This window comes from Equus quagga, chromosome 7, assembly GCF_021613505.1.
Source record: "Equus quagga isolate Etosha38 chromosome 7, UCLA_HA_Equagga_1.0, whole genome shotgun sequence".
Classification (NCBI taxonomy): domain Eukaryota; kingdom Metazoa; phylum Chordata; class Mammalia; order Perissodactyla; family Equidae; genus Equus; species Equus quagga.
In genome coordinates, this window is record NC_060273.1 from 92626766 (window position 1) to 92653577 (window position 26812).

The following is a 26812-nucleotide window of genomic DNA, read 5'->3' on the forward strand; positions in this document are numbered from 1 at the left end:
TCATTTTGAGAGCAATGGGAAACAGGCAAATCACTGAGAAAAATAAAATGCATTTGAAATTAAGCAGCACAATTCTCTGTAATTAAAATGCAAATCTTTAAAATATATAATGAGAAGAAATATCATACAATGTCCTAAGTAATTATTTGTAGACTTCATAAAGGGTTTTCAGTTTAGCACAAAAAAAGTCTAACTACCGTAAGACCTAAGAATCTACAGGTCATTGCTTACAAAAACTAAATTTAGAAAAAAGAGACTTCTGAAGTTTTTTCTTCTTCATATTTTGTCAATCATTTCACCAATTATGATGAAAACTTGTCTGTCAAGTTGTGTTAGGGTTTTCCTGTATGAAAAACCAAGCATTGAAACAATGTTACAGGATTTCCAACCAGGCACAACAGAAACATGTATGCACAACAGAACCGGAAAACACTTGCTAGCAATGATGGATTTAAGTTATTAACAGATCAAAAAGAGATGGATGGTGGTTTGCTTTTCTTAATCTACATCATCATCTAGATCTATTTAAAGATATGTGGTGACTAACAAACTTGGTTAAGGTTTCGATAAAATCAGTAAAAATAATCTGCCCCCGTTACATTGAGTCTGTATCGATCAATAAAATCACTTGTACAAGGAAAGTACTGTTAAGTACTGACAATCTCAGCCATTAATATTATTTAACACAGCGTTCACAATCTTTAACGAGAACAAAGAACAGTCTGTCTCATGTTATAAGCAGAACCATTATAGATACTGTTACTTCTATAGGCTTCCACCGTGATTTTCTGAAGTTCAAACTGTGCATTCCTCTTTCACCAATGCACCCCTCCCCCCGGTACATAAGGTCTTGTTCTTTACCTCAGCTGCAGTTTAAAGGAGGTCCTTTGTAAGAAGCGAAGCTGCCATTACATCACTTCTTAATCTGTGAATTAAACTCAGGATTCTAAGGACCTGAGCTGTGGGAAATAGGGGGGCATTCGAGACAGCATGGGGCTTCCCTGAAGCATTCCCAGTTTACTCAGCGTCATCAGTGCCTTTGCCTTGTCAGGGGTGGATGAAAAGAGAAATGTTCGATTACTACTCAGCCAGAGTTGGATGGTTAGGAACAGACGTATGTGTATGACTTAAAACCATGAAAATGGAAGGTGGAGACAAAGAAAGGATAAAGATATTTTACATGAGAAATTTTTAACCTTCATAAACATCTATGATTATATGAATGATAATAATAATGAGAAAACTCCTTTAAGAAGTAAAACTAACTTAGAGATAATTATAATTCTAAGATCTTAAATAGAAACCTGTCTAAACTTAACCTTTGCAGTTTTGACAACTCCTCATCTCAGTAGTTCATAATGTGTAGTGGTCTGTAATTTTGCTGAGAGCAAGAGGGAGCCCTTCACTGGTAAGTGAACCATGAAACATTAAAGACCCGAATCTCGGTTCAGTTTAATTTAGTCTGCTGTTTTCAGGTCAATTATGCCTACCCTACAATTTTCATAGAGTAGTTAAAAAAAGAAAAAAACAGGGGCCAGCCTGGTGGCGCAGCGGTTAAGTCCGCACGTTCCACTTTGGCGGCCCAGGGTGCGCCGGTTTGGATCCCCGGTGCAGACCTACGCACTGCTTGGCAAGCCATGCTGTAGTAGGCATCCCACATATAAAGTAGAGGAAGATGGGCAGGGATGTTAGCTCAGGGCCAGTCTTCCTCAGCAAAAAGAGGAGGATTGGCGGTAGATATTAGCTCAGGGCTAATCTTCCTCAAAAAAACCCCCAAAAAACAGAAACACTTTCAGGGTCTGTTCAGGACTTGGGAGAAAAGGTTCCCCAAAAGAATATTAATTGCTACCACTTTTTAAAGAAGTGAAGAAAATATAAAAATATATATCTAAAAAATGGCTCTTGGTCATAAAATAGACATTTTAGGCAATGTAAGAATAAAGTATCAAATTTACAAGTGGTTTAGAGTCATGAAAAGCAAGTCCATGAATGTACTTAGTGTGGAAGTAGGAAAATGTGGTTCATAAAACGGTTTAAGAGCATTTTCCAACTAGTACAGAAACTGCTTATCAAGTGAAAGAGAACATTTCTGAGAAAACACCATGGTGGCACCAGACACGCCTGCTCGACACTTCATGACCACGTGATTCTGGAGGTAACTGGGACCTTGCCCAAGCACAGTCACGGGGCAACAGGTGATGAAGCTGCACAGCAGCTGTTCACCCGACAATTTCAAAATGAAACAGAAGCAGTTTCCACTGGATAATGGGGAAGGGAACCAAGTTGCTGCAGAATCGTCAGGACAGTAAAGAAGCTCGTGGAAGAGAAAGGTAAGAGGCTAGAAAGTACGCCCAGTGGAAGTAGGAGGGTAGCCTACTTTGGAAGAAAATGTCTTCTTAAGCACAGTAGGTGGCTAAAAAGGGTCAATGACAGACACAGAGACTCTATAATTCTGTGAACCCCATGACATTAAGCCTACACACAGGCGACGTATTTACATCATGATTCAATCTCTTTTGGGGCAATCTTGTGGGGATGTTGAAGGTCTATTTTACACCACACATGTACAACAGGTTGCATTTTAGAAAGGTGTATGCTCCAGTTTGGCCTGAGTTGAAACACACTCTAAGTACAACGAGTCACTTGCTGCCGTAGATGGACCCTACCAGAGGTTGCTGCTAACCACATTCCCATCCCTGAATGAAAAGGATACAAAGTCCATTTTTATTTCAGAAGCAAACAGATAAAAATCTTATAGTCAGTAAAATAACTAAACTTGTTTTCCAAACCGCTCCATGTTTGAAGAATGTATTACAGCGACATATGTCATTTTAGTGACATGTCACATGACATATGTATGTATGTCATTGCTCAGAGAAGTGCAGACACTGGTAATGTCGGCCTAACCATGAAGAGTGATTTAGCACTGGAACACTCATTATGGCTCAGATTTTCTTGGAAAGGAATCCTTAAGATCCTAAAAATTATATAAGAAATTTTTTAAAATTCATCATTGAAATGGTAAGAAAGTAAGCACCAGCCTTAAATTGAATGAAAGTGGAAATCCTGAGAGATAAGCAAGCACCAAAGCTGGCTCTTCCCATGGAAATTCGTGAACCCTGTAACTTTGAGCATCTACTCTGGGAGCCTCATGGACAGAGGAAATGAAGATAAAGACTAGGGTTTGCTCAAGGCAGGTGGGCGTAGGGGATCTGAAAGGCGAGCTCCTAATAAAGCCACTGAAGGAGACATCCCCAGGGGAAGGGAGAATGAGAAATAAATCCCTTCACAGGTTTGTAACTTAAATTAATGCTTTTTGTGTGGCCCAAAAAAAACCCTTCAAGCTAAGAAGTCCCAGTTGATAGCATTCCCTGGTGATTGGCAAAAGCAAATAAAAATTCTCTCTGTGTAAATTCAGTTCAATCCTGGCCATAAAAAAAAAAATCCCAAAGATTTGTACTCAAAGGTACAAGGAAATTGATTATCCAGCCAAAACACACACAAACAAAACACACACACATACACATACACTATGAGGAAACAAAGCATCATGAGCAAGACCCAGCAGAAACAACAGATAGTCAACTTAGACCCATGAAGACATCAGTTATCACCATTATAAGACTCAGAATAAAAAATAGAATAGAAAATGGGGAAGAGGCAATGTTCAAAGGTACCTGAGCACTTCCAGAAATGTTGAAAGGTATCTACATTCAGATTCAGGGAGCACACACACACAAAAGTACTCAAAAATATAAATTAAAAAATCTACACCTAGATACAGAATTACTATAGTGATAAAGTTCCACAGTAAAATGGAAGGACACTAAAGATAAAAAGAATATCCTAAAATAATCAGAGAAAAGTGACAGATTACTTTCAAAAGGCAGAAAATTAAGCATTTCTAACTATTTGTAAGAATTGATATTTTATGACTTTTATTCTTTCTTACACGTCTTCCAAAAACAAAGAGAAAAATCTACCTATCTTTTAAAAATAGAATCAAATTCCTTCTATCTTATGATTACTATATGGATCCATTAGGTTCTTTTGTAATATATGTTATTGAATCTTAGTGATCTTACTTTTCCTACACCTTGCAACACTTTGCCATTTCATGATCCTACGTATCATTTCATCATTACTCATCAATTATTGCCAACTATGTTAAGAAAATACTAAAATAATAAGAAAATTAAGATTGATGGAATTGTCTATGAGGATAATGAAATAAATAACAATAATTACATCACTTTTAGTTTTCGTATTGTGTTGCCCACGTACCCATCATCTTTCCAAAAAGCCTGGAGACATCATCTTTAAAGTTTTTTTCTTAAAATTTTCACTGAACAGAGCTAAATATTCAGAAATTTTCATTTTCCACCCAGAATGGTAGGGGAAAAAAATGACAGAGGAAAGTGTTTGACAATTATTAGAAGATTCAGACAATGACTACAGGGACAGATAGGAATATTCTAGATGACAACTGTCCAACAGAAGAATAATGGAAGCCATATATAATCTTTGTAACAATTTAAAATGTAAATTTGACACAAATTTTTTAGTAGCCACATTAAAAAAGTAAAAAGAAACAAGTAAAAGTAATTTTAATAACATATTTTGTTTAACCCAACATATACAAAATATTATTTCACATGTAATCATTATAAAAATTGAGATATTTTACATTCTTTTTTGTACTAAGGATTTGAAACCTGTACAAATTTTACATTTATAGAACTTCTTGAGTCAGACTAGCCACATTTTAAATGTTCATTAGCTACATGTGACTAGTGGCTTCCACACTGCAAAACTGGTTGCACAAGTAACTCTCAGATCATGAGACTTCAGACGATATTGTAGATAAATTTTCTCAAATTCAGGAATCAATGAGGAAAAGGGAAATGTGGTATTCTCTTGGAGCTTTTCACTCAACAGGAAGAAATTTACCATACACTACTTTGCATGAAGAACTTGGACCGTCTCATTTTGCTAAAACAACATGGAACAGTGTTCTTCCACTTGTTATGATATTTCTTCACCAAGATTTATTTGACAAATGCTTTACCTGACAAAAGCATACATAAAGGTGACTGCAAGGAAATAGATAACATAGAAACAAAAAAAACTCATTGATTTAGTCATTCTAGTTGGTGTTTATAAATCCGAAAGTAAAAATATTTTGCAGTTATGCAAAGATATTAGCCACCTTCGCTTTGACAAAACTATTAACCATCAAGGTTTTCCAAAGTATTGCATTTTAACAATACATATCTGAGAAAAAGAACCAGAAGCAATAATAAGCTAGAACCTATTAGAGATGTATTTAAAATCTGGAATTAGTACTTATAAGATGGTTTATGTCTCAGGGTCATGAACAGCAGTTGGTTGTCAGTTAGGTAGACTGTCCAAAGGATGCTGCCCATTTAAAAACTAAGAAAATATGAACTAAGACTTCGGGCTTGATATGTTGAAATTCTCATCAAAATTTTAATGAAGTTGTCTTTCACTCTCTCTTCATTCTGTAAATTATTCATAGAATATCCTAAAATTATGAAAAGCTAAAAATGGACTTCTGGATTCAGATGATAAACGGTGATGACCATTTTTCCTGGCATACTGAGAGTTAACGTGTTTAAAGAGAGAAAACAGAGGTTTGAAAGTACAAGCAAGAAACAAGGACTATTGAAAACAAACACCCAGGCAGATTAGAAAAACAAGCAAATAGAACTTTGAGAAACAAAAAAGCACAATATCAGGGGCCAACCTCATGGCATAGTGGTTAAGTTTGGCGTGCTTCTCTTTGGCAGCCCGGGTTCATGGGTTTGGATCCTGGGTGCAGACCTCCCCACTCATCACCCATGCTGTGGTGGCGATCCACATACAAAATAGAGGAAGACTGGCACAGATGTTAGCTCAGGGCTAATCTTCCTCAAGCGAAAAAAGAGTAAGACTGGCAATAGATGTTAGCTCATAGCGAATCGTCCTCAATAGAAAAAAAAAGCATAATATCAAAATTTAAAAATCAACGGATGGAGTTCCACTTACAGTAAGATGGAGTAGATCTACTTTTCCCTATTCCTTCTGCTAAGTACGACTAAAATTCCTGGACATCATATATGAAGCAAACATAAGATTATGAGTGGTTGAGAGAAGAAAGGAGACTGGCCAGGACTCGGGGCATGGCACAGAGGTGAGTTTTATCTTTCCTGGATTTTTGTTTTGCTTTATGTATCTCGACTTGGACCACAAAAAAAGCCAGCAACCAGGAAATGCCAGCAGATGAAGACAAAAAAACCCCCAATACACACCTGTTTCCTCTAGCAATAGGACCGTAAAAGAGACAGCTGAGCAAGACAGAAAACTATTAAACACTAACCACTGTACTCCAGACACCACCACAGAAGAAACTGGCCCCACTCCACTCACTTGAGCGAACTCCTCGTGGGAAGTCTAGACTTCCACTCCAGTAAGGTGGTAAGGAAGCACCTGGTGCCAAGGCGGTATCAGAGAAGGCCAAGTACAGAGTCAGGACTTTCATCTCCACCAGCCAGTAATGTGCCCCCTCCCATGGGGTCAGTGGAGACCACGTGGGGCGCTGCAACTCCCATCCCCTCAGCAATAATAGGAGTACCCTCAGATGTCAATGAAGACCAAGTGGGGAATCTGGTCTTCTACCTTCAGCTGGTAGAAACAAGGTCAAGTCTGGCATCCACCACCTTTCCCTGACTGACCAGTGTCAGAGAAAGCCAGATAATACAGAAGGTTTAAATAACATCTAGAGTCTCACAACATAATGCAAAAATGTCTAGGATTCACCCAGAATCATTCATCATACCCAAACCCAGGAAGATCTCAAACTGAATGAAAAAGACAATCAATAGATGCCAACACTGAGATGACAGAGATGTTAGAATTATCTGACAAACATTTAAGGCAGCCATGATACAAATGTTTCAATAAGTGATTATGAATACATCTGCAACAAAGAAAAAACAGAAAAACTCAACAAAGAAATAGAGTTTCAGCAAAGAAATACTGCAACAAAATGGAACAAGTAACACAGGCAAAATTCTCGTGAAAAGTTTTTCTCTAAAAATTATGCCAGCTTGCAATTTTTCTATTGAAGAATGAAGAGGGACCTGCCCATTAAACCAGCCGCAAATACAGAAATGAAGCCATGACTAAAACTCAACCTTGCCCATTTGTTTTTTCTTTCTGGAAGATTATGGATCTTCATCTCTGATATACTGAAATTTTACCAGGTATGAGGGTTTCTGTCATTCTTTATGCTCTGTCCTTGGAGCATCTTTTCTATGTAAAGGCTCATAGCCTCAGCTTGGGGAAATTTTCAACTATTTTACCTTTATGCATTCCCTTCCCTACATTTGTATTTCCCCCTCTTCTTTCTTTCCGGAACTCTAGAAAGAAGTAGAACATTAGACCTGGATTGGTCCTCCATGTCTCCTGTCTTTTGTTGGAGAGATTTTGTATCTGTACTTTATATATCAGTGTCCCAACTAGAGAGGGCACCTACTGAATGTTTTCAATTGGATAACACAACTAATGCTCAAAGCTCTCGTGTGTTCTCAAATTGTTTCTTTTACATAGCATCCTAGTGTCATCTTTTGGACGTTAACACCTTTGCGAAGTTTTCTAGATTTATCAAATCAATTTTAAGATACATTTTTTGTCCAAAATTCTCTCTTTCCTGAAAAGGCAGTGTTTTAGTTCATCTTGGTCTTTCTGTTCATGCTACTCATTTTCTTCAAATGCCTGGCGATCCTTGGTTATCCGATCTCACTGAAGAAAGCAGCCTGGTTGGCTTGGGCAGGTTTCCTTAGCTGGTACGTCAGGCAGAGTGCTCACCACAGGCCTCCTTCCAAGTGGAAAGACAGTGTGGGTGGAGCATGCAGTCTGGTAGGCTTTTCCTTGGGGTCAGTGAGCAGGAAAGGGTTGTCAAATTGGGGGCCCTAATATCCACATTAGAAGCCTTAGTTCTCAGCCATTTTGCTGAACATTTTGTTGTACTGTTTTGTTTTTAAGAGAGAAGTCTTTAAAAAACTTTTGCCTGGTCATAAAACATCAGGCTGCCTATATTCTCTACAGAATAAGTGGCCTGGGCACTTGTCCCATGAACACACCCTGCGTGGAGCCACTTGTTTTCCGTTTCACTGCTCACTTCGGCCTCTGCCTCACCGGCCGACTCTAAGTCCAGAAGCTCTCCAACACAGTCGTGTGCAGGCTGTCTCCCACCTCCACCACAGGCTCTCATGGCTGACTTTGGGCTGCTGCTTTTCGCTCTCTGTTGCATCAATTCCACATGCTCCCAGAACATTCCATCATCCAGAAAGTTGTTAAAAATTTTTCTTCCTATGATGATCCCCTCTTTTCCCTGACCATCCACTACTGAACTGTTCAGGTTCATTCCTTCTTAAGTTTTTATACTTTTATTTCAGTGGGTCTCAGGAAAGACGGGAAGTCTTCTCAAACCAGGAGATAACACTATATAAACCATGTTTGATGGTCAAATCAGCTTGGGAAAACCCAATTAATTTATTCTAAAGATTTTTGCTTCTATACAGATAACACAGAAAACAGATACATACCCATGGTTTTCATACGATTCTACACATTCAAGTTATAGATTAAAAAATCAGTGATCTATTTGATCTATCAAATGAGTTGGGGGTAGACAGTCAATTAAATTGTGATAGCTTATGATTATAAGGTCTTTTCCCTTACTCTTATTATACTTAAGTAAAATCATATATTAAGGCTGAAAATTTTCTCTTAGAAAATCTATAGTGCATAATGAAAAGAGCGTATACTAGGAATTAAGAAACTAAAATTCCAGTCTTAGTTCTTTAACTAATATACTCCAGAAAGTGAGGTAAGTTCATTAACCTCACTAGACCTCAGTTTCTGCATCTCTAAAATGAAAGAGCAGCATAGGCCACCTTAGGAAACGTGTGTGGTGCACCCATGCATGGTCCAGAATGTACTTGTTGCTCCTTGGACAAGAGGAAGAGTTGTTTCCTCTGGCTCTCTCACAAGCTAATCTGTCTGTTTTATGGGGGGGAAACTGAGCCCAGAGGGATGATTGTGACCACAACTGAAGGGCAGGAGGCAAGCTGGACTAGATAACTTCTAAGTTCCTTGTGAGCTTAAGACTCTATGGCTCTGGGGTATTAATACTCTCTCAGGTTTATGGGCCCAAAAAACGAGACTTTAGACATCGTATGCAAAGAGTTAGAATGCATGTTCTCTATAATTAAATGGAATAAGTAAACAATGCAGCCTACCCAGCTCATGCCGAGATGGCTGAGTTGCAGGATGCTGCCTGCTGAGAAGTGCTAGTGGCACCTACACCCTGGGGCTCAGACTGTTTCTGAAGGTGAGTGGGATCCTAACTGGAATTAAACAGGTGAGCAAGAGGAACAGTAAAAACTGTCTTACTTCTAAAGAGACTTAAAAACACCAAAAGATACCAAGAAATGATACTTAAGCCAGGGTTTTCACTTTAATTGGCATTGATAAAGCATTCACACTCATCTTTACAGCTTCCATCTAGCTCCCACTGCCTGCAAATAGAATCAGGTTGGAAAAGGGAGAAGAGAAAGTGCCCTTGAACTCCTCAGGGACTTAACTGACAACAAATTGAATATTAAATGCACAACAGGAAGCACGCCCTCTCAGTCTTTCAACCACATCTTTCAAGCCCTATTTCTGGAATAGAAAATTCTAAGCTCAATTTGAGTGTCACTGTAAACTCCTCTCTGTGCCAGATGATTTTATCCACATATTTATATCCAAAGTACAAACAACTTAAGATGTTTACACAGTGTAGTAATGGAAGCCATGTGTCAAACACAACGGGAGAAAAAAGAATAAAACTCTCTTTAGAACTAAAGTTTGAAGATACACAATATCTGTGGAAAATCTGGCTTACAAATAAGAATGCATTGTTTACCTATTCCATTTAATTATAGAGAACATGCATTCTAACTCTTTGCATACGATGTCTAAAGTCTCGTTTTTTGGTTTGGTTTTGCTCTGCAGTGTTGCCTGAAGCTCTGGAAGTCTCATAGCTCCATATGCAGAGCCCCAAGGAACACAGCCACACACTTTCCTGTCATTTGTGGTCCCCATTTCCTTCAATCTCCCACTTCCAGGGAGAGGCAGTGAAAGATCCATCCCATGTCCGAAGGCAGTAAAGAGAGCCCTCCTGAGATGCCCTCAGGGCCTCCAGCACGTCAGCCTTCCTATGTGAGCACTGTAAGGACCAGAAAACTACAGGAGGCCAGGAATGGACTACCTGGCATCTTTCCACTAGAATAGAGTCCTCTGAATTTATCACCAAGTACAAGCCTGTGGCAACAGCTTCTCCTCATCTTCTAACCACCAGTGATTCAGGCACAACCACCCAGGAAAGCTCTGCAGAGAAAATAGGATACTTGCTTCACACAGTCCATAGGTGCTGCCTAAACAGACTCCACCTTAGGGCTAATGCTTAAAGGAGTTATGAAGATCATAATGAAAGAACACAGCCATGGCTGCCCATTTCTTTGATGTAACAGGTCTTAGGTAGACCATTATGTTAAATTCATAACTCTTAGGTGAAGTCCAGCTCTTCTTTTTTTGAGAGCCAAGATTCCCCCCAGACCCCTGCCCTCCCAGACACGCTCACCTCAGTCATTCTCTTGTTTCAGCTTCTCAAGTGGACTCAGGTGTCCTGGCTGAACGCAAGGCTTGCCCCCATTAAGTAGTTGTCCTGCACACTGCTCTCGGACTAATGACAAATACAGTGAATATTCACCTGACACCTCTAAGCCTTTTCATTTTCAAACTGGGGGAAAGTTTGAAAAGCTGACACTGCTCCATCCTTTGCTTTGCTTTTTCTGTCACTTGGCAGAGAGACTACTTCTGTCTTGTCTTACTTAGGTCGTTCTGCTTGCTCCTCTCAGCTGCAGAAAGGAGCACCCTAATGCACTCTTTTAAAAATATACCTTCTAGACTTATACAATGAAAACTATAAGACATTACTGAGAGAAATTGCTAAAGACTTAAAGAGATGGAAAGAGATTCCTTGCTCATGGACTGGAAGAATAAACATAGTTCAAATGTCCATACTACCCAAAGCAATCTACAGATTCAACGCAATCCCCATCAGAATCCCAATGACATTCTTCACAGAAATAGAGCAAAGAATACTAAAATTCATATGGGGCAATCAAAGACCCCAAATTGCTAGGGCAATCCTAAGAAAAAAGAACAAAGCTGGAGGTATCACAATCCCTGACTTCAAAATGTACTACAAAGCCATAGTGACCAAAATGGCATGGTACTGGTACAAAAACAGGCACACAGATCAATGGAACAGAACTGAAAGCCCAGAAATAAAACCACATGTCTACGGTCAGCTAATCTTCGACAAAGGTGCCAAGAACATAAAATGGAGAAAAGATAGTCTCTTCAATAAATGGTGTTGGGAAAACTGGACAGCCACATACAAAAGAATAAAGGTAGACCACTATCTCATGCCATACACAAAAATAAACTCAAAATGGATCAAAGACTTGAAGATACATCCTGAAACTATAAAACTCCTGGAAGATAATATTGGTAATACACTCTTTGACATCAAACTAAAAAGGATCTTTTCAAATACCATGTCCTCTCAGACAAGAGAAAAAAGAAAAAATAAACAAGTGGGAATTCATCAGACTAAAGAGCTTCTGCAATGCAAAAGAAAACTAGAATCAAAACAAAGAGACAATCTGCCAATTGGGAGAAAATATTTGCAAATCATATATCTGATTAGGGGTTAATCTCCATAATATATAAGGAACTCACGCAGCTGAACAATAAGAAAGCAAACAACCTGATCAAAAAGAGGGCAGAGGAAATGAACAGACATTTTTCCAAAGAAGATATACAGATGGCCAATAAACCCATGAAAAGATGTTCAACATCACTAATCAGGGAAATGCAAATCAAAACTATGCTAAGATACCACCTTACGCCTGTTAAAATGGCTATAATCACTAAGACTAAAATTAACAAATATTGGAGATGGTGTGGAGAGAAGGGAACCCTCATACACTGCTGGTGGGAATGCAAACTGGTACAACCGCTATGGAAAACAGTATGGAGATTCCTCAAAAAACTAAAAATAGACATACCATATGACCCAGCTATCCCACTACTGGGTATCTACCTAAATAATCTGAAATCAGCAACCCAAAGTAACATATGCACCCCTATGTTCATTGCAGCACTATTCACAATAGCCAATACGTGGAAGCAACCCAAGTGCCCATCGACTGATGACTGGATAAAGAAGATGTGGTGTATATATATATAATGGAATACTACTCAGCCAGAAAAAAGACAAATTCATCCCATTTGCAATAACATGGAAGGACCTAGAGGGAATTATGCTAAGCAAAATAAGCCAGACTGAGAAAGACAAACACCAGATGATTTCACTAATATGTGGAATATAAACAAGTACTGGGACAAAGAAAATAGTTCAGTGGTTACCAGGAGAAGGGGGGTGGGGAGGCACTGGGGGTGAAGGCGAGCACTTATGTGGTGACAGTCAAGAAACAAAGTACAACTGAAATCTCACATTGATGTAAACTATTATGAACTCAATTTAAAAAAAAATACATATATATATATAGACACCTTCCAGTTTTCAAAGAAGTTGGCACGTTATCACAGGCAATTTTTATATGTTCATTCTCAATTTGATTCCATGGATGTACTAGCCAGGCCCACTGAAAATTCAGTTTCTCTATCTCCTCAACACCCAAACCTAAAGGCCAGGAATGTTATGAAAAGTAACAACTCTTGGAGCAGAAAAAAAACAAAAACAAAGTAATTTATAGAGTTGAATAAAAAAAAGCGGACAGACCCTCTCTACATCAGTTTTTAACTTCATACTAAATTCTCACTTCCCTGATTCACATCACTAGTTTTAAATAGAACCTAATTATAGCTAAAAGAACTAACTAACAACATATTTATAATTTTAAACTTTCTTTTTTTTAATCTAGAATGTTTGGTTGCTTGATACATTTTGCATCTCACCCATAAGTTTTGAGAAAAACATTAAGAGGTATGATTATTTAAGGTACATTATATCGAGGATCTTAACACATCTTACCTGTAAATATGTTTCCAAACCTTGTCGTCGTTGTTCCAAGACTTTGGGGACCCAGTTCCTAACATGTTTAGAAGGGATTTCTGGAGTTTTAATACATTTCTTAAGCTATAAAGACAGAAGGAGAAAATATCTCTTAATTATAAAGATATTACTTGGAGGGAAAAGCCAATAAAAGAAAGTGAACCACTGCTATCTCCAGTAAGAAGATAGAGGACAATATAATTACAATGAAATTTTGACAGAAAATTCTTTACGTGGCTGTCCTCCATGTTCAGGTTTCAGGACATGAGCTTTGTGGTTTTGCTAGTTGTTGCCACTGTTGTACACCATCTGGTATTTCACCTCGGAATTATTTTTTCCCAAAAAATTTAAAGTTCAGTAAATGAATTATAAAGGAAGTAAATAAGTTTATAATTTCCAAAAGCAATTAATACAACGAAATTTTGCTTGGATGAAGTACTTTTCTGATGAAAAGTCTTTCTGCATATTTTTTTCACATAAAAAGGCAAAACAAAATGCAAGTGTTTATAATCATCATCCTTGGAAATACCATATGAACTAGACCACATCATCTGGAGAGTTTCTTGAATGTTCTAATAGAACGAACTAAAAAACAGGGCGACTGATCCTTCTAACATTCCTAAGAATTAGGTCCAAATTCCGTTCATGAAAAGTGAATGATGGTTCTCAGCTAAGCCTTTCTCGGCAGCAGTTTTAAGGGACTATATAAAGAAAAATTCTATTGGAATTTGAGTCAGAGCTGCCTGTGGTAGGCGCATCCTACCACATCTACATCCTAAACCTGTGAATGTCATCTTACATGGCAAGGAACTTTGCATATCTGATTAAATTAGGGATCTTGCAATGGAGAGATTAGCCTCGATTACCCAGATGGGCTAAGTGTAATCAGAAGGATCCTTATAAGAGGGAGGCAGGAGGGTCAGAGTCACAGAGGGATTGGAAGATACTGGCTGGCTGGCTGTGATGATGGAGGAAGAGTCATGAGCCCAGGTGACCTCCAGAAGCTGGAAAAGGAAAGGGAATGGATTCTTCCTACAGCCTGTGGACACTGATTTTAACCCAGTGAAACTCATTTTGGAATTCTGACCTTGAGATGTATAAGGTAATAAATTTGCATTGTTTTAAGCCACTAAGTTTGCGCTAATTTGTTACAGCAGCAATAGAAAACTAAAATACTGCCTCTAAAATAGAATCAATTTTAATGTTCTAATTAAAAACTTGGAAAAACCTAGTGAGGTTGCTCCTTTTCTACACATGCAAAGAAACAGCATAATAAAACACTAAGAAAAGGCACACAGTTAACCCCCAGCAGCTAAAACTGTAATAAAAATTTTTCCCATAAATAAGAATATATTCACCATTGACTATTCCAGGCTGAAGTTTACATCATGAAAAAGAAGGCGTCTTTGTGCACTTCAAAGATTAGCACTTCCAGGTCAAGACACTAGGCTGAGCCTGTATTTGCCGCCTCTCCATACGTGAAGTGCCATTAAAATAATAGTGTGAAAGTGCTAGCTGCAAACTCCTACATCTATTTTCCTTGTCTTCCTCACCAACAGAGCTCCTATACTGTTGGGAATAATAATGTATTCAGGTAGATCCAGCTAAAAAGTTCAATTTCCCAAACCCCCCTGCAGAAAGTAGAAGCCAATGGTAATGAGAAGTCACTGAGAAGAGTTTTCCATAAAAACTCTCTTAAAGTGGAACAGATGCAGCTAGCTTGCACCTTTTGTCCTACCTCTTCACCTTCTTCCTGCCTAGAATGTGACCATGATGGCTGGAGCTGCAGCAACCACCTACACCATGAGGCAACTTTGAGGATGAAAGGCAGGTGCTCTAGAAGACTGAACAGAAAGAAAGAAGGAGCCATGTGTCTGACAGCCTTCTGGAGCAGCCACAAGAGCCCCGAATGGCCCACCTCCAGAATTGTTTTCTGAGAGCCAAAAAAATCCAGTTTTTAGGTTACTAGTATTTGGACTTTCTGTTTTATAGCTGAATTTAATCCTGATAGACATTTAAAAAAAGCAAAAAGTCAAGGGAATAGGACACAGAAGAATGAAGAGAACAGGGCAGGGAGCAAGGAACAATCACCAAGGGATAGAGACACAACTTTCTAAAAGACAGAAAGTGGGAGCAGATCAATGAGAAAAGAGAGCAGAGGAAAGCCCAGCCCAGACCACCTCAAGAAGACTGCAAAGAGTTTGAACCCCAGTCTTCTCAGCAGACCCGAGAGGTTTGTGCTCAGGCCTGGCATAAGAGGAGGAGGGAACAAGAAGACAGATTAGACCACACCATGGTCTGAGCCAATGGACACTCTACCCCAACCCCCATAGGTGGACTGACTAGCAGCCTGATTCCATCTCTAACATACACACCCATACCCCATAAAAAGGGTCAATGTCCCTAAAGAAAATGAATGAAGTGTCTGGGCTGAACAAGGCTGTCTGCCATTCTAGTTATTCTGGCTTTCATGGGGCCCCCAGCCTAACAGCTGGCTCTCTCCCCTCATGCCCTGTAACGAAGCCCTCCAGTCAACACACTCTAGAAGGACCAGACTTATGTACCCAAGGCAGAGGAACCAATGACAAATGCCCAGAATAATTAATCTAGTTAAACGGGCAATCAAGGATCACTTTTATAGGAAAGCCTGCACTATGAAAGAGGAAGGACAAGAAAAACAAGTGGAACAACCAATCCTAAAGGAAAGAGATAAATCAAATAACGGAAGAGATCTTTAAAAACTCTAGGATCTGCAGAGAGATCTGAGAAGACATTGCTCCCAGAAAACAAGAAAAGGTTGATATGAAAAAGAAACAACCAGAAAAGAAGAAAGAGATTTTGGAAATTAAAAACATGACACAGAAATAAAAAATTAAAAGAGGCAGAGTATAAAATCATGGAAGTTTTTCAAAGTGGAGAACAAAGTGAGAGAAAAGGTACATGAAAAAATAAAACACCAAAAGGATTAATCCAGGAAGCTTAATATAAAATTAATAAGCATTCATAAAGAATAAGAGAAATCCTTAGAGAAATAATTAAAAAAAGTTTATATGACCTGATATACATCTTCAGATTAAGAACTCATTGAGCGCCAACATAATAAAAAGAGACCCACACTTAGCATCATTTATCTGCTGAGATCTCAAAATATTAAGGACAGAGAGAAGACGGAGGGGAAACATCAGGTGACAAACAAAGGAAGCAGAACAGCAGTGGCAAGTGACTTCTCATCAGCAACGGTGGACACCAGAAGATCAATGCCTCAAAGACGGAACTTGAAAACGATTTCTACAACCAGCCACCAGCAGTCACGGGTGAGAAAACAAATGCATTTTCACACATTGACGGACTCAGAATGTTTACCTCCCATGTCTTCTATTACACAAAGTTGAGCATCTGATTCTAGAAAACTGAGAGATTAAAGCGAGGAAAAGGAAAAACAGGATCAGGACGCATAGCTCCACCCCATCAGCATGGGAAGGGAAACCCAAGGACAGCTGGGCAGCTGCTTAGAGAACTAGCAGTCTAGGCTGGAGCAAAAGGGCAGCAGATTTGGAGAGGGGAGCCTCTTGGAAGAGGGCTGACTTCATGCAGTAGAGAGAAGAGAGAAGATGGACAAATTTTAGGATTTGTTAAAGCACATTATTCTTTTGTCTATTAGAAAAAATAATTTGCAGGGAAAACAAACAGCCCCTGAAGAAGGTCACGGAAGAGAAGGCACTGAGCTCCTCCTATGTGTTATTCCAGTGTCAGAGACACTTCTGCCCTCACGGGGCTTACATACCAGGAAACAAACAAGAAACAAGTTAATAAAAGAGTAGGGGCAGATAGTAACAGAAGGGGGTGTGTATTGGGGGCAGTTGGGGAAGGCTGTGTGAGGTGGGAGTGTCTGAGGAGTAGCCTGCATCGCGCTGGGAGGGCGCCTGGTGAGGAGCTGGAGAAGGAACGTTAGAGCAGAGACAGAGGCATGGAAAAGAACAGCCAAGCTTGGTGTTCAGAACACAGGAAGGAGGGACCAGTTCTGAGAGGTGGCAGCTAGAGGGCCTTGGAGGCCAAGGTGGGAATCTGTATATCATTTTAAATTGGAAGCAAACTGAATGGCTTGAGCAAGGAAACGACTTGATATAATTTTTAGAGATTATGTTGGATTCTACAAGCAAGATGGACTATAAAGGGGGGCTGGAGTCCGAGCAGGGGGATTAGGAAGAAGGTCCTGCAGAAGTCCAGGCAGGAGACGATGCTGATTTGGACTATGCTCCTGGCAGCAGAGGTGGGGAGAAGTAGAAGGCTGCGGGAGTATGTGGAAAGTAGAGCTGATCAGAATGGCATCCAAGGGGTGCTCAGAATGACTTCACTGTTTGAGGTTTTTGACCTCACCTGGCAGCCATACCTGGGGAGACCTGGCTGCTGCTTACTGAAAGGTGGTAGAATGCCAGGTTTAGGGTAAGTGGCAGAGAACACCAGTTATCTCCTTCAATCCAGTGCCTCTGTCTTCTACAGAAAAGGACTCCTGATTTCCAGCTGAGCACACGACCACAGGAATAAAGAACACATTCCCCTGTCTCCCTTGAAGCTATATGTGGCCATTTGCCTGAATTCTGGTCAAAAGCAGGTAAACAGACCGTATGTGCAACTTTTGGGAAGTTAAAGGGAAGGACTGTTTCCTTCTGATCTTTCTTCCTTCCTGTTGGCTGAATTGCCCACGTGTTGCTTAGACCTGGAGCAGTCGCCTTCGACCATGAGGCAGAGGCCTCATGTTGAGAACGGTAAAGGCACAAGAGCCTGGGTCCCTGACATCATGAAAGGATCACACCAGCCCTAGAGACTTATGTGAGAGAAGTAAAGTTGTATTTGTTGATGTCACCATTATTTTGGTTTCCAAGTTACTTGCAGCCAAATCTAATCCCACCTAAGCAGGGGATACAGCTGATCCTGCTAGCTGCCTACCCAATATTAACTCCCTCCTTGAAAAAAAAAAATCCAATGTCAGAGTGCCAATATGCTGAGTGAAAAACCTTGATTTCCCAAGTTCCCTTGTCATTAGGATGCCCATGTAACAAAGTTGTTAATGAATTGTATTATGAGACTACTGAGTAGGGCTCCTGTTTTCTTCACAAAAGGAAATAGGCTCTTCTTCCTGCCAGAAATGTAAAAGCAGTGCCTGGAGGGACAGCAGCTATGTTGTAACCAGAAAGATGAAAGTCACATGCGAAGGTAAAGATGGCAAAGCAGAAAGACAAAAGGAGCTTGGGACATGGATATTGTGGAACTGCTATATCAACTTGGACTGCCTGCCTTTAGTTTTCTTGCAATGTGAGAATAATTAATATCTTACTTGTTTCAGAAACCTAGCCAAGTTTCTCTTATATTCAACAAAAGATAATCCTGACATAAAGGAATCAATTGTTCAGTTTTGGTGATTTTAAGTCAGAGATGGCCAACAGGCAACCAAGTAAGTGGAGAAAATGTATAGGCAGCTGGATATGAGTCTATAAATCTGGGAGCTGGAATACATTAAGTGGTGTTTAGAGCCATGGAACCAGATGAGATGACACTGGGAGTCAGGCACAGATAGAGAAAAAGGGCTATGATGGGCAGAATCCTAAAACGTCCCCTAAGATCCCTGCCTCCCATGCTGTACATGCCCTGTATAATCCCTCCCCGTCCAACGTGGTGGGATAGCCACTCCCTTGATTGGGTTACATTTTACAAGACCGTGTCCTAGCAGACTGCTGGCTTTGAAGAAGTAAGCTGCCATGTTACCACAGGGCCACATGGCTAGGACTTGAGGGTGGCCTCTAGGAGCTGAGAGCGACCCCTGGCCAACAGTCAGCAAGAAGAAAGAGACCTCAGTCCGATGACTGCAGGGAACTGAACTCTCCCTAAATGAGCCTGGAAGAGGACCCCGAGCCTCGGATGAGATCACAGCCTCAGCGACACCTCGATTTCAGCCTGCTGAGACCCTGAGCAGAGAACCCGTAAACCTGTGCCCAGAATCCTGACGCACGGAGACTCTGAGGTAGTACACTTGTGTTGTTCTAAGCTGCTATGTTTGTGGTGATCTGTTACACTACAACAGACAATTAATATGATGGCCAAGGTCTGAGACCTCCACCTCTGAGAGGCAGGGAAGGGAGCAGGGCAAGCCGTGAGCAGGGGGTGAACCAGCACCAGTCAGGAAAGTGTTTCTAGAAGGGGGATGACCAGACTGTGCTGAGCCATACTAGGAAATCAAAAATGCTGGGTAAAGAAAGTGGGAAGCGGGAAAGTAGAAGCTCCTCTTTCAAAGAATGATACTAAGAGAGATGGAGAGCAAGGGGTGAACACGGGAGGGAAGCATAGGGTCATGGTGGGTTTTATTTTGTTACATGAAAAATATTATAACATATTCATTTATTGACGTGATTGATCCAATATTGAAGGGGGAAATGATAATTAGAGAGAGAAGAAAAGAATTTATGTTGGTCTGTAAGAGAATAAATATATATCTCATCTCTACACTATTTGAGTGTATTTGAGGTATCTTTCAAAGAAGAACAAGACAAAAATGCTAAATTATTCTGTGGTAATAAGCTTATTAAGTTTCCCTTTAAACATAAATAAACTTCCATTAAAACTAATGAATCACAACATTTCTTATATTTCAGAATAGAAAATCAACTCCATTATCTGTCTCTCTCTTTTTTTTTAAATCTCGAAGATACAGTACGGCAAACATTTTTCCTTTTTATTTATGTCAGGAGTACTGAGGAAGGCGATCATGCTGTGCGGGACCTGTGACAGCGTTTGTAGGTGAGTAATGAATTGCTTTAGATGAGGAGAGACAAACCCGAGACAATATGTTTCTAGTAGGGCTCAGCTGCTTACAAGATAAATACCCCTCTGCCACTCGTCTGATGATTAACTGTTCTGGCCAGGCTGCGTCCAGCCAAACGGCCTTTCTGATCCCCACAGATGGCCAGCAGATTCCATGATAGCACAAACATAAGCCTGACGGGACCACTCTGCTTCCTTTTTACTCCGTGAGAAGAGTTTACCCAGAACTTACTCCATACGGACCTGATGCGTATACGCTGGTTATAGTTACCATTTTCCACAGAAAGGAGCAGAAATACTTTCCCCAAGCACATGGAAAAAAGATGAAAAAGAAAAAAAGTTAAGGAAAGAAGTGGAGAGCATTTGGTCACTTTTACTCCATTTTGTCACCTCTGTATCCTCAGGGTCCCCTTTTGAGACACCACACGCAATGCCGTATGCCTGGTTTAACCCCAGATGGCAGTTTTTTGGTTCTTCTGAAATATGTACTTCTTTAAATTAAATACGAGAACGCAATATTTTACTCAAGCCAAAGGCAGGCAAGAACAAGAGTGAGGATGGCTGATTTAGGAAGGAACCAGCACCATCCTTCCCTGAAGGCTTTGTGAATAAAAGGACGGGATGGAACTGGCAGGAAACAGCTGGGGAGGTATGCAAAAGCTGCTTAGCAGTTTGCCAGGTGGGGAAGGCTTCTCTCTTCACACCCACGGTTTTGGGCCTGGGGAGGCGAAGCTGTCGTCAAGGACCACCATTTAAAGTGGTACATTACTTGGCTGTAGTGAGGCGTGAGCAGTGTCACTGGAGCACGGAGAAAGCACCTACAAGCTTAAGGCTCACCCTGTCACGACAGCCTGGGCCCAAGCTGTAGGGAGGGCACCCTATAACTTTTTTTTTTAAGGAAATTCTGTTAACAGTGAACAGAGAAGAACAGGGTGGGCTGTGCTTTGGTTTCAGCGTGGCGGGGGTGTCTTCTTCCCACCTAGGACTGGCAGAGAGGATGTGCAGGGGTAACTCGGGGTTAACCGGACAGTGAACTAAACTCCCACAATAGAAACTGTGCTTTTCAGCAAAACATTCCTCCAGTAATTCATAAATATACATAACGTTCTCCAAATATCCCATTTGCCAAATACTTATTTAATGCTTAATATGTGCCCAATACAGACAGTAAGGAAGATACAAAAGATAGGGCATGGTTCCTACTTAAAAAAACATATGTATATTTATATATATCTTCTAGTTAGATAAAACTTAGGGATAACTATAGTTTAATTCTCTCTTAGATGTTTTTAAGTAGAAATCTGTACTTTAAATGGAACAGGAGTTCTAAGAATAAAGAGATTAGAGAATAAAAGAAATTCACATGGAAGAAGAACTTGAAATGTTTTAGTTTGGTTTGAATGGATCAGAACTTAGAGGGAAGGACATCTGGCACGACAAAGACAGAGAGGCAGCGATTTTCATATACTGAGGTGAAGCGGGGAGACTGGCTTGACTTTTCTTAGGAGGAACAGTGAGAAATAAAGTCGGCCAGTAAAGGGGTTTGTGGTAAGCAGAATAATTATCCCTCCAAAGATGCGCATGTCCTAGTCCTCAGGACCTCTGAATGTACCACCAAACATAGCAAAAGGCGCTTTGAAGGTAGATTAAATCAAGCATCTTGAGATGAGAAGGTTATTCTGGATTATGCAGCCAGGCCCAATATAATTGCAAGAGGGAGGCAGAAGTGTCAAAGTTAGAGACAGGGGATGTCATGATGGAAGAAGTTGGAGTGATGTTACTGCTGGCTTTGAAGATGGAAGAAGGCCATGAGCCAAGGAATGTGGGCCGCCTCTAGAAGCTGGAAAAGACAAGGAAAGTGATTCTCTCCCAGAGCACTCCAGAAGGAACACAGCCTTGCCAACACATTTAAGATAATAAATGTGTGTTGTTTTAAGCCAGTAAGTTTGTGGTGATTTGTTACAGCAGTAATAGGAAACTAACATAGGGTTTAAGATTATTGGTCTTGAGAGTAACGGCCATGATTTAGTAGACAATATAGACTCATTTCAATGTATCTGAGCAAAAGAATAAAGAAGAAAATAGTGCTTTAGGAAAACTGATCTTTGGCAGAGGATGAATAAGACAAGGATCAGAAACAGTTAAAGCATTACTTACACAAAGTAGTAAGACTCTGGACTGGGATGGTAGGAAGAGAAAATGAAAAATTGAATGGTGCATATTATAGAAATTTGGAAGAATGAATCAACAGGACGTGGTGACACTGGATATGGAAGGTAAGAGAAAGGAGACCTCCAAGGTGTCGAACCCTGTGGCTTCAGTGCGTGTGACGGGGGGAGGGTGGAGAAGGTTGTGCTGTGAGATACACCTTTAAAAAATATAACCACACAATAGGAATTCTCAAACTTCTACAGGCATTAAGATCATCTGGGATGCTGGTATACCATGCAGATTACTGGGCTCCATCACAAACATTCTGATTCAATATATTTGAGATATAGTCTATATATCTGAGAAGTGTAGGTCTGTGCTTGGGATCCGGATCTGTGAACCCAGGCTGCTGAAGCAGAGCGTGCCGAACTTAAGCATTAAGGCACAGGGCCAGCCCCCTAAAATGTTTATAAATTAAAATAAATATCATAGCCAAAATAAAAAGGTCCTTGGTGAAAAATACTTTCAGCAAATGGCTAATATTTTATTAATAGGCCACACTAACTAATGAGCAAGAGCAACTGAGACCCCAGCAGATAAATGGGAAAGCACACAAATAGAACTCCAAAAAGAGGGACCACAATCATAAACAAACTTAAGAAAGACCAATTAAAACAGCAACAAAGCAACAAATATTGCTTGCTAAATAAACAAATATCATTTTGGAGGTAATATTCAAAGCTGATGAGACGCTATGATAACTTCTTACTTGCTGGTTGCAATATAATCTGCTATAACCACTTTGAAAAAAAAGTAATTTGGCAATACTTATCAGGAGCTGTAAAAATCTCCATTCTCTTTGACAGAGAATGCTTCCTTTTGTAATCTATCTTAAAGAAACAGTCTTAAATATGGGAAAAAAATTATATGTAACGAAGGCTATCAATTATTGGAAGGTTACCATGTGATGCACACGATTTCACTTCATCCGTAAAACAATTCTATGAAGTTAGTTATTATTCCCACACTAAAAATGGGGAACCTGAGGCACAGAAAGACCAAGTAACTTGCTCCAAGGCCTGAAAGGCTGGGAAGAGGTGCAGGCAGGCTCAGGAACATTCTGCTTCCAGAGCTTGCACGCTTAACTTCCACACCACAGTTACCACCATGTGGGAACATGGTTAGCACAGCAGCATTTGTTTTATTAAAAAATGCAAGAAAAGAAAAGAAGGAAAACAGCCATTGTATTAGGATAGTAGAAATATGTATGGGTAATAACGGGTTATTTCCCCTGCCCCCAAACTTTCTGCAAGATTTAGGTCTATAATCTAAAAGCTACTTGAGGCAAGGAAAATAATGCATATAGAAAAAAAAAAAAAAACTCCTAAACTTTTCCAAATAATAGACAGAAATCCTAAGAAAAGTATAAACAATTAGGATATTGGTTTCATACTTTAGTATCAATAATTATAAAAGTTTAGGAGAAGTAATAATCATTAAGAACTTTATTCAGACAACCAGATGAACTGTCAAATGGGTAATGTTTTTAGTTTCTGCCTCAGAATTAGCCTGATGATAAGCCAGGAGGCAGTTTGGTGTGTTTGTGGTACCTGGAGAAGAGCAATGCATCTGTTATTCTCAAAGTGAAAAGTACTTGTTAATAGCTCATGTACTATTTTAGAATTAACCTGGAGACATTGGCTAAACACTTTCAGCAAGTGAGAAATACAATGCAAAGTCAAGAAAAATCAGGTCACAGGCAACAGAGCAAATTCCATCCCCCAGAGAGATAGTTGAATATTTCAAGAAAATTAAATGAGAATAGATTTAACTGAAGTTAAAGGGAAAATATTTTATGTAAAAATGTAACATTCAAAGCGCATAAAAAAATTCAAATATGGAGGGGCCGGCCCGGTGGCACAGCGGTTAAGTTCATACATTCTGCTTCGGCGGCCTGGGGTTGGCCAGTTAGGATCCCAGGTGCACAGCCATGCTGTGGTAGGCGTCCCAAATATAAAGTAGAGGAAGGTGGGCATGGATGTTAGCTCAGGGCTAATCTTCCTCAAAAAAAAAAAAAAAATTCAAATATGGAAATTCAGAAACCAAATTCTAATAAAAGGATAAAGTTGTACAATGTGGCAGCAGGAATCAGTAAAGCTTATGTGTTCTGATTAATTTATTTTTGCCCATTGCAATCCTTCTTAACATATAATTTTACAGTTAAGATTACAGGTTATGCTTATTTAACACTCCACTATTATTTGTACTTAATTGTCTTTTAGAGTTAACTTTTTGCCAAATCTACTACAATTACAATGGGGCAAGTAAAGCAGACTTCTAGCAGCTCCTTTCTGCTCTATAATACACAAGATTAGATATGTCTCCCAACTAAAACTCTGCCCTTCAAAGCGATTTTTTTCTCTCTGTCCCTGTAAGGCTGTTTTAACAAGGCTGCTAAAAACATGCAAAATTGAGAGATGGAGAATTTCCACTCTCTCTAGTAGGCCTGATGATATAAGAATAGCAAAAATTATTAAACAGAACTGCAGAAAGTGAGAGAAAAGTCCTACAAAATCTGGGCATTTTTTCTGGCCGTGAATATCTAAGAACTGTGTCTAATCTCTGGGGAGGGTCCTCTTCTGCAGAAGAAAATAAATCGTCTTGGACAAGAGAACCGGGGAACGATCCTGCACTCCTGAGAAGCATGGGCAGCTTCTTGCTGGGCGGGCCTAATTGGCAGTCACCCAGCTGTGCCTTCGTGGACTTGGTCCCCTAGTATCTGGCGGGGACAGCTGGGCTGTGTCGGGGTCACGGAGAGCTAGGTGCTGAGCTGGGAGATGAGGAAGGAGGTGTGCGTGTGACAGTCTGCCTGGTCGACTCTGGGCATCAGAGGCTGGGCAGGGGTGGAGTGCTGGTTTTAATCTCACCGTAAGGACTTATTTCATGAGTTACCCAGCAGAAATCTCTCTAGAATGGGTTTTCTTGAGAAACAAGAAGCACAAATAGAATTGCTTGAGAAAGAAGTGAACCCAGACTCCAGGTGTGATTCTCTTTGAGGTCCCAGAGTTGATGCTTCTGTGATGTCGCCTGGCAACACCTGGCCTAAAGCTGTGCTCACCTGTGTTGTTCCTTTTGGATGTTAACTTGGATGTAATAAAATTTTAATAGGAGGATTAAATGCAAATTATCCCTTGCCATCCTAACAGAAAAGTGTACAGATAACTTAGAGCTCCTCTTTAAAAGAAAACAGAGGGCAAGTCTCACTAATTTCTCAGTAATATCCTGTTAAAGCTTTTATTCAATACTCTATTCTCCTGACAAAAAAAAAGTGGGAAAATTTAATTTTTAAAAATGCTAAAGAACTTTTACTACAGAGCAAGCACACTATCACATCATTTATATACTGACATTTCACAGAAAATCTGAGCTCTCTAATGAAATTAAAAGAATAGACGCTTTCTTAACATTCTTAGTATCTTCCCATCTAACTTCTTAATTAACAAAGTAACAAAAGTGAAGAAAATTGAATTATGGCATGCATCGTGTATGTGTGTGTGTGTGTGTACACATATGAATATGTATATATGAAAGAAAAAACGATAAAATTGCACTAACTCATACATGATGATTTTTCTGGGCAATCTCATAAGGTATTTCAAGTTATTAAGGTAATTTCAGCACCCCAATAATAATTTATAACCTGCGAAACATTACATTTTGGTAGAAAATAAAAAAGTATTCACTCCTCTATTCTCTACCAACCATTTAGCCAAAAACTCAGCTATTCCTTTTGCATTCGTTTCTTTTATCTAAGACTTTAAATGAAATGGATCTGAGGACTGAGACACCAGTCTTGTAGAGTGGCCTTTACATTCAAATGAAGGCCATGAGCCTCTTTTACATGTTCCCCAAACAGCGCTTGAATACATGTGACATATGTGTTATCTTTTCCAGGGACAAGTATAAGTTGATTTTAATAAACTTCTTCCTATAAAATGATCCTTTGCTTTTCATTTCCCCTTTTTGGAAAGCACATTAAGTATATTTTATGGATAAAATAGGGTCTGGGTCTTATTCTTTCTGAACCTATAATACCCAGCACAGTACACTGCAAACAGCTTACTGTCTCACATCTACTTATACAAAAGATCATAAGGAAAAACCCATCTACTCAGGAAGGCCACCTTTAAAGGACTGAATAATTTATTTTAAAAGGAAATTTACTTCATGGTAAGAGAAATCATACCATTCCAAGAACTATTAATGCTGTTAGGAACCACAGAAAGTAGTCTTAATGTTATACCATCTGCCATACAGATAAAAGGAAAAAAAAAGTTACCTTTTTGTGCAAGGCATGAAATTCGCTGTACCTTTTTTCAACAAAATGTTTTCTTCCGTTCATTAGCACTTCTATCTTAAACACCTAAGGAAAAAATTAAAAAGATTAATTTCACCCGTTCAAAATCCTCAATTGTCTGATGTGGTAAGTTTGTGACCATGATATATTTCATCCCTTTAATTACAGTAGCTGATCCCCCAAAACCCAGAAGGCTCAGGAGACCCTGGCCCAACAGCTCTGATTAATGAGCACTCGAGCCAAATGCTCACTAACAAACTGCATTATCCCTGCAACGTGTCTAAAAACAGTGG

General features: G+C 39.7%; 1 protein-coding gene across 11 annotated transcripts in view; it reads right to left on the minus strand.

Annotated features, from left to right (window-relative positions):
• The window catches only part of SNX24 (sorting nexin 24), a 141186-nt gene that overhangs the window by 40466 nt on the left and 73908 nt on the right, over window positions 1–26812 (minus strand). For 10 of the 11 annotated variants that reach the window (XR_006889388.1, XM_046666905.1, XM_046666904.1 and 7 more), the window contains 2 exons: window positions 26502–26585; window positions 13175–13279 (listed from right to left, as the gene is read on the minus strand). Coding sequence is in view for 10 of the 11 variants with exons in the window: in XM_046666905.1 (XP_046522861.1) it covers window positions 13175–13279; window positions 26502–26585 (189 nt within the window). In the remaining variant the exon portion in view is untranslated. The remainder of the gene's footprint in view (window positions 1–13174; window positions 13280–26501; window positions 26586–26812) is intronic. The other variant, XM_046666907.1, reaches the window with a different exon arrangement.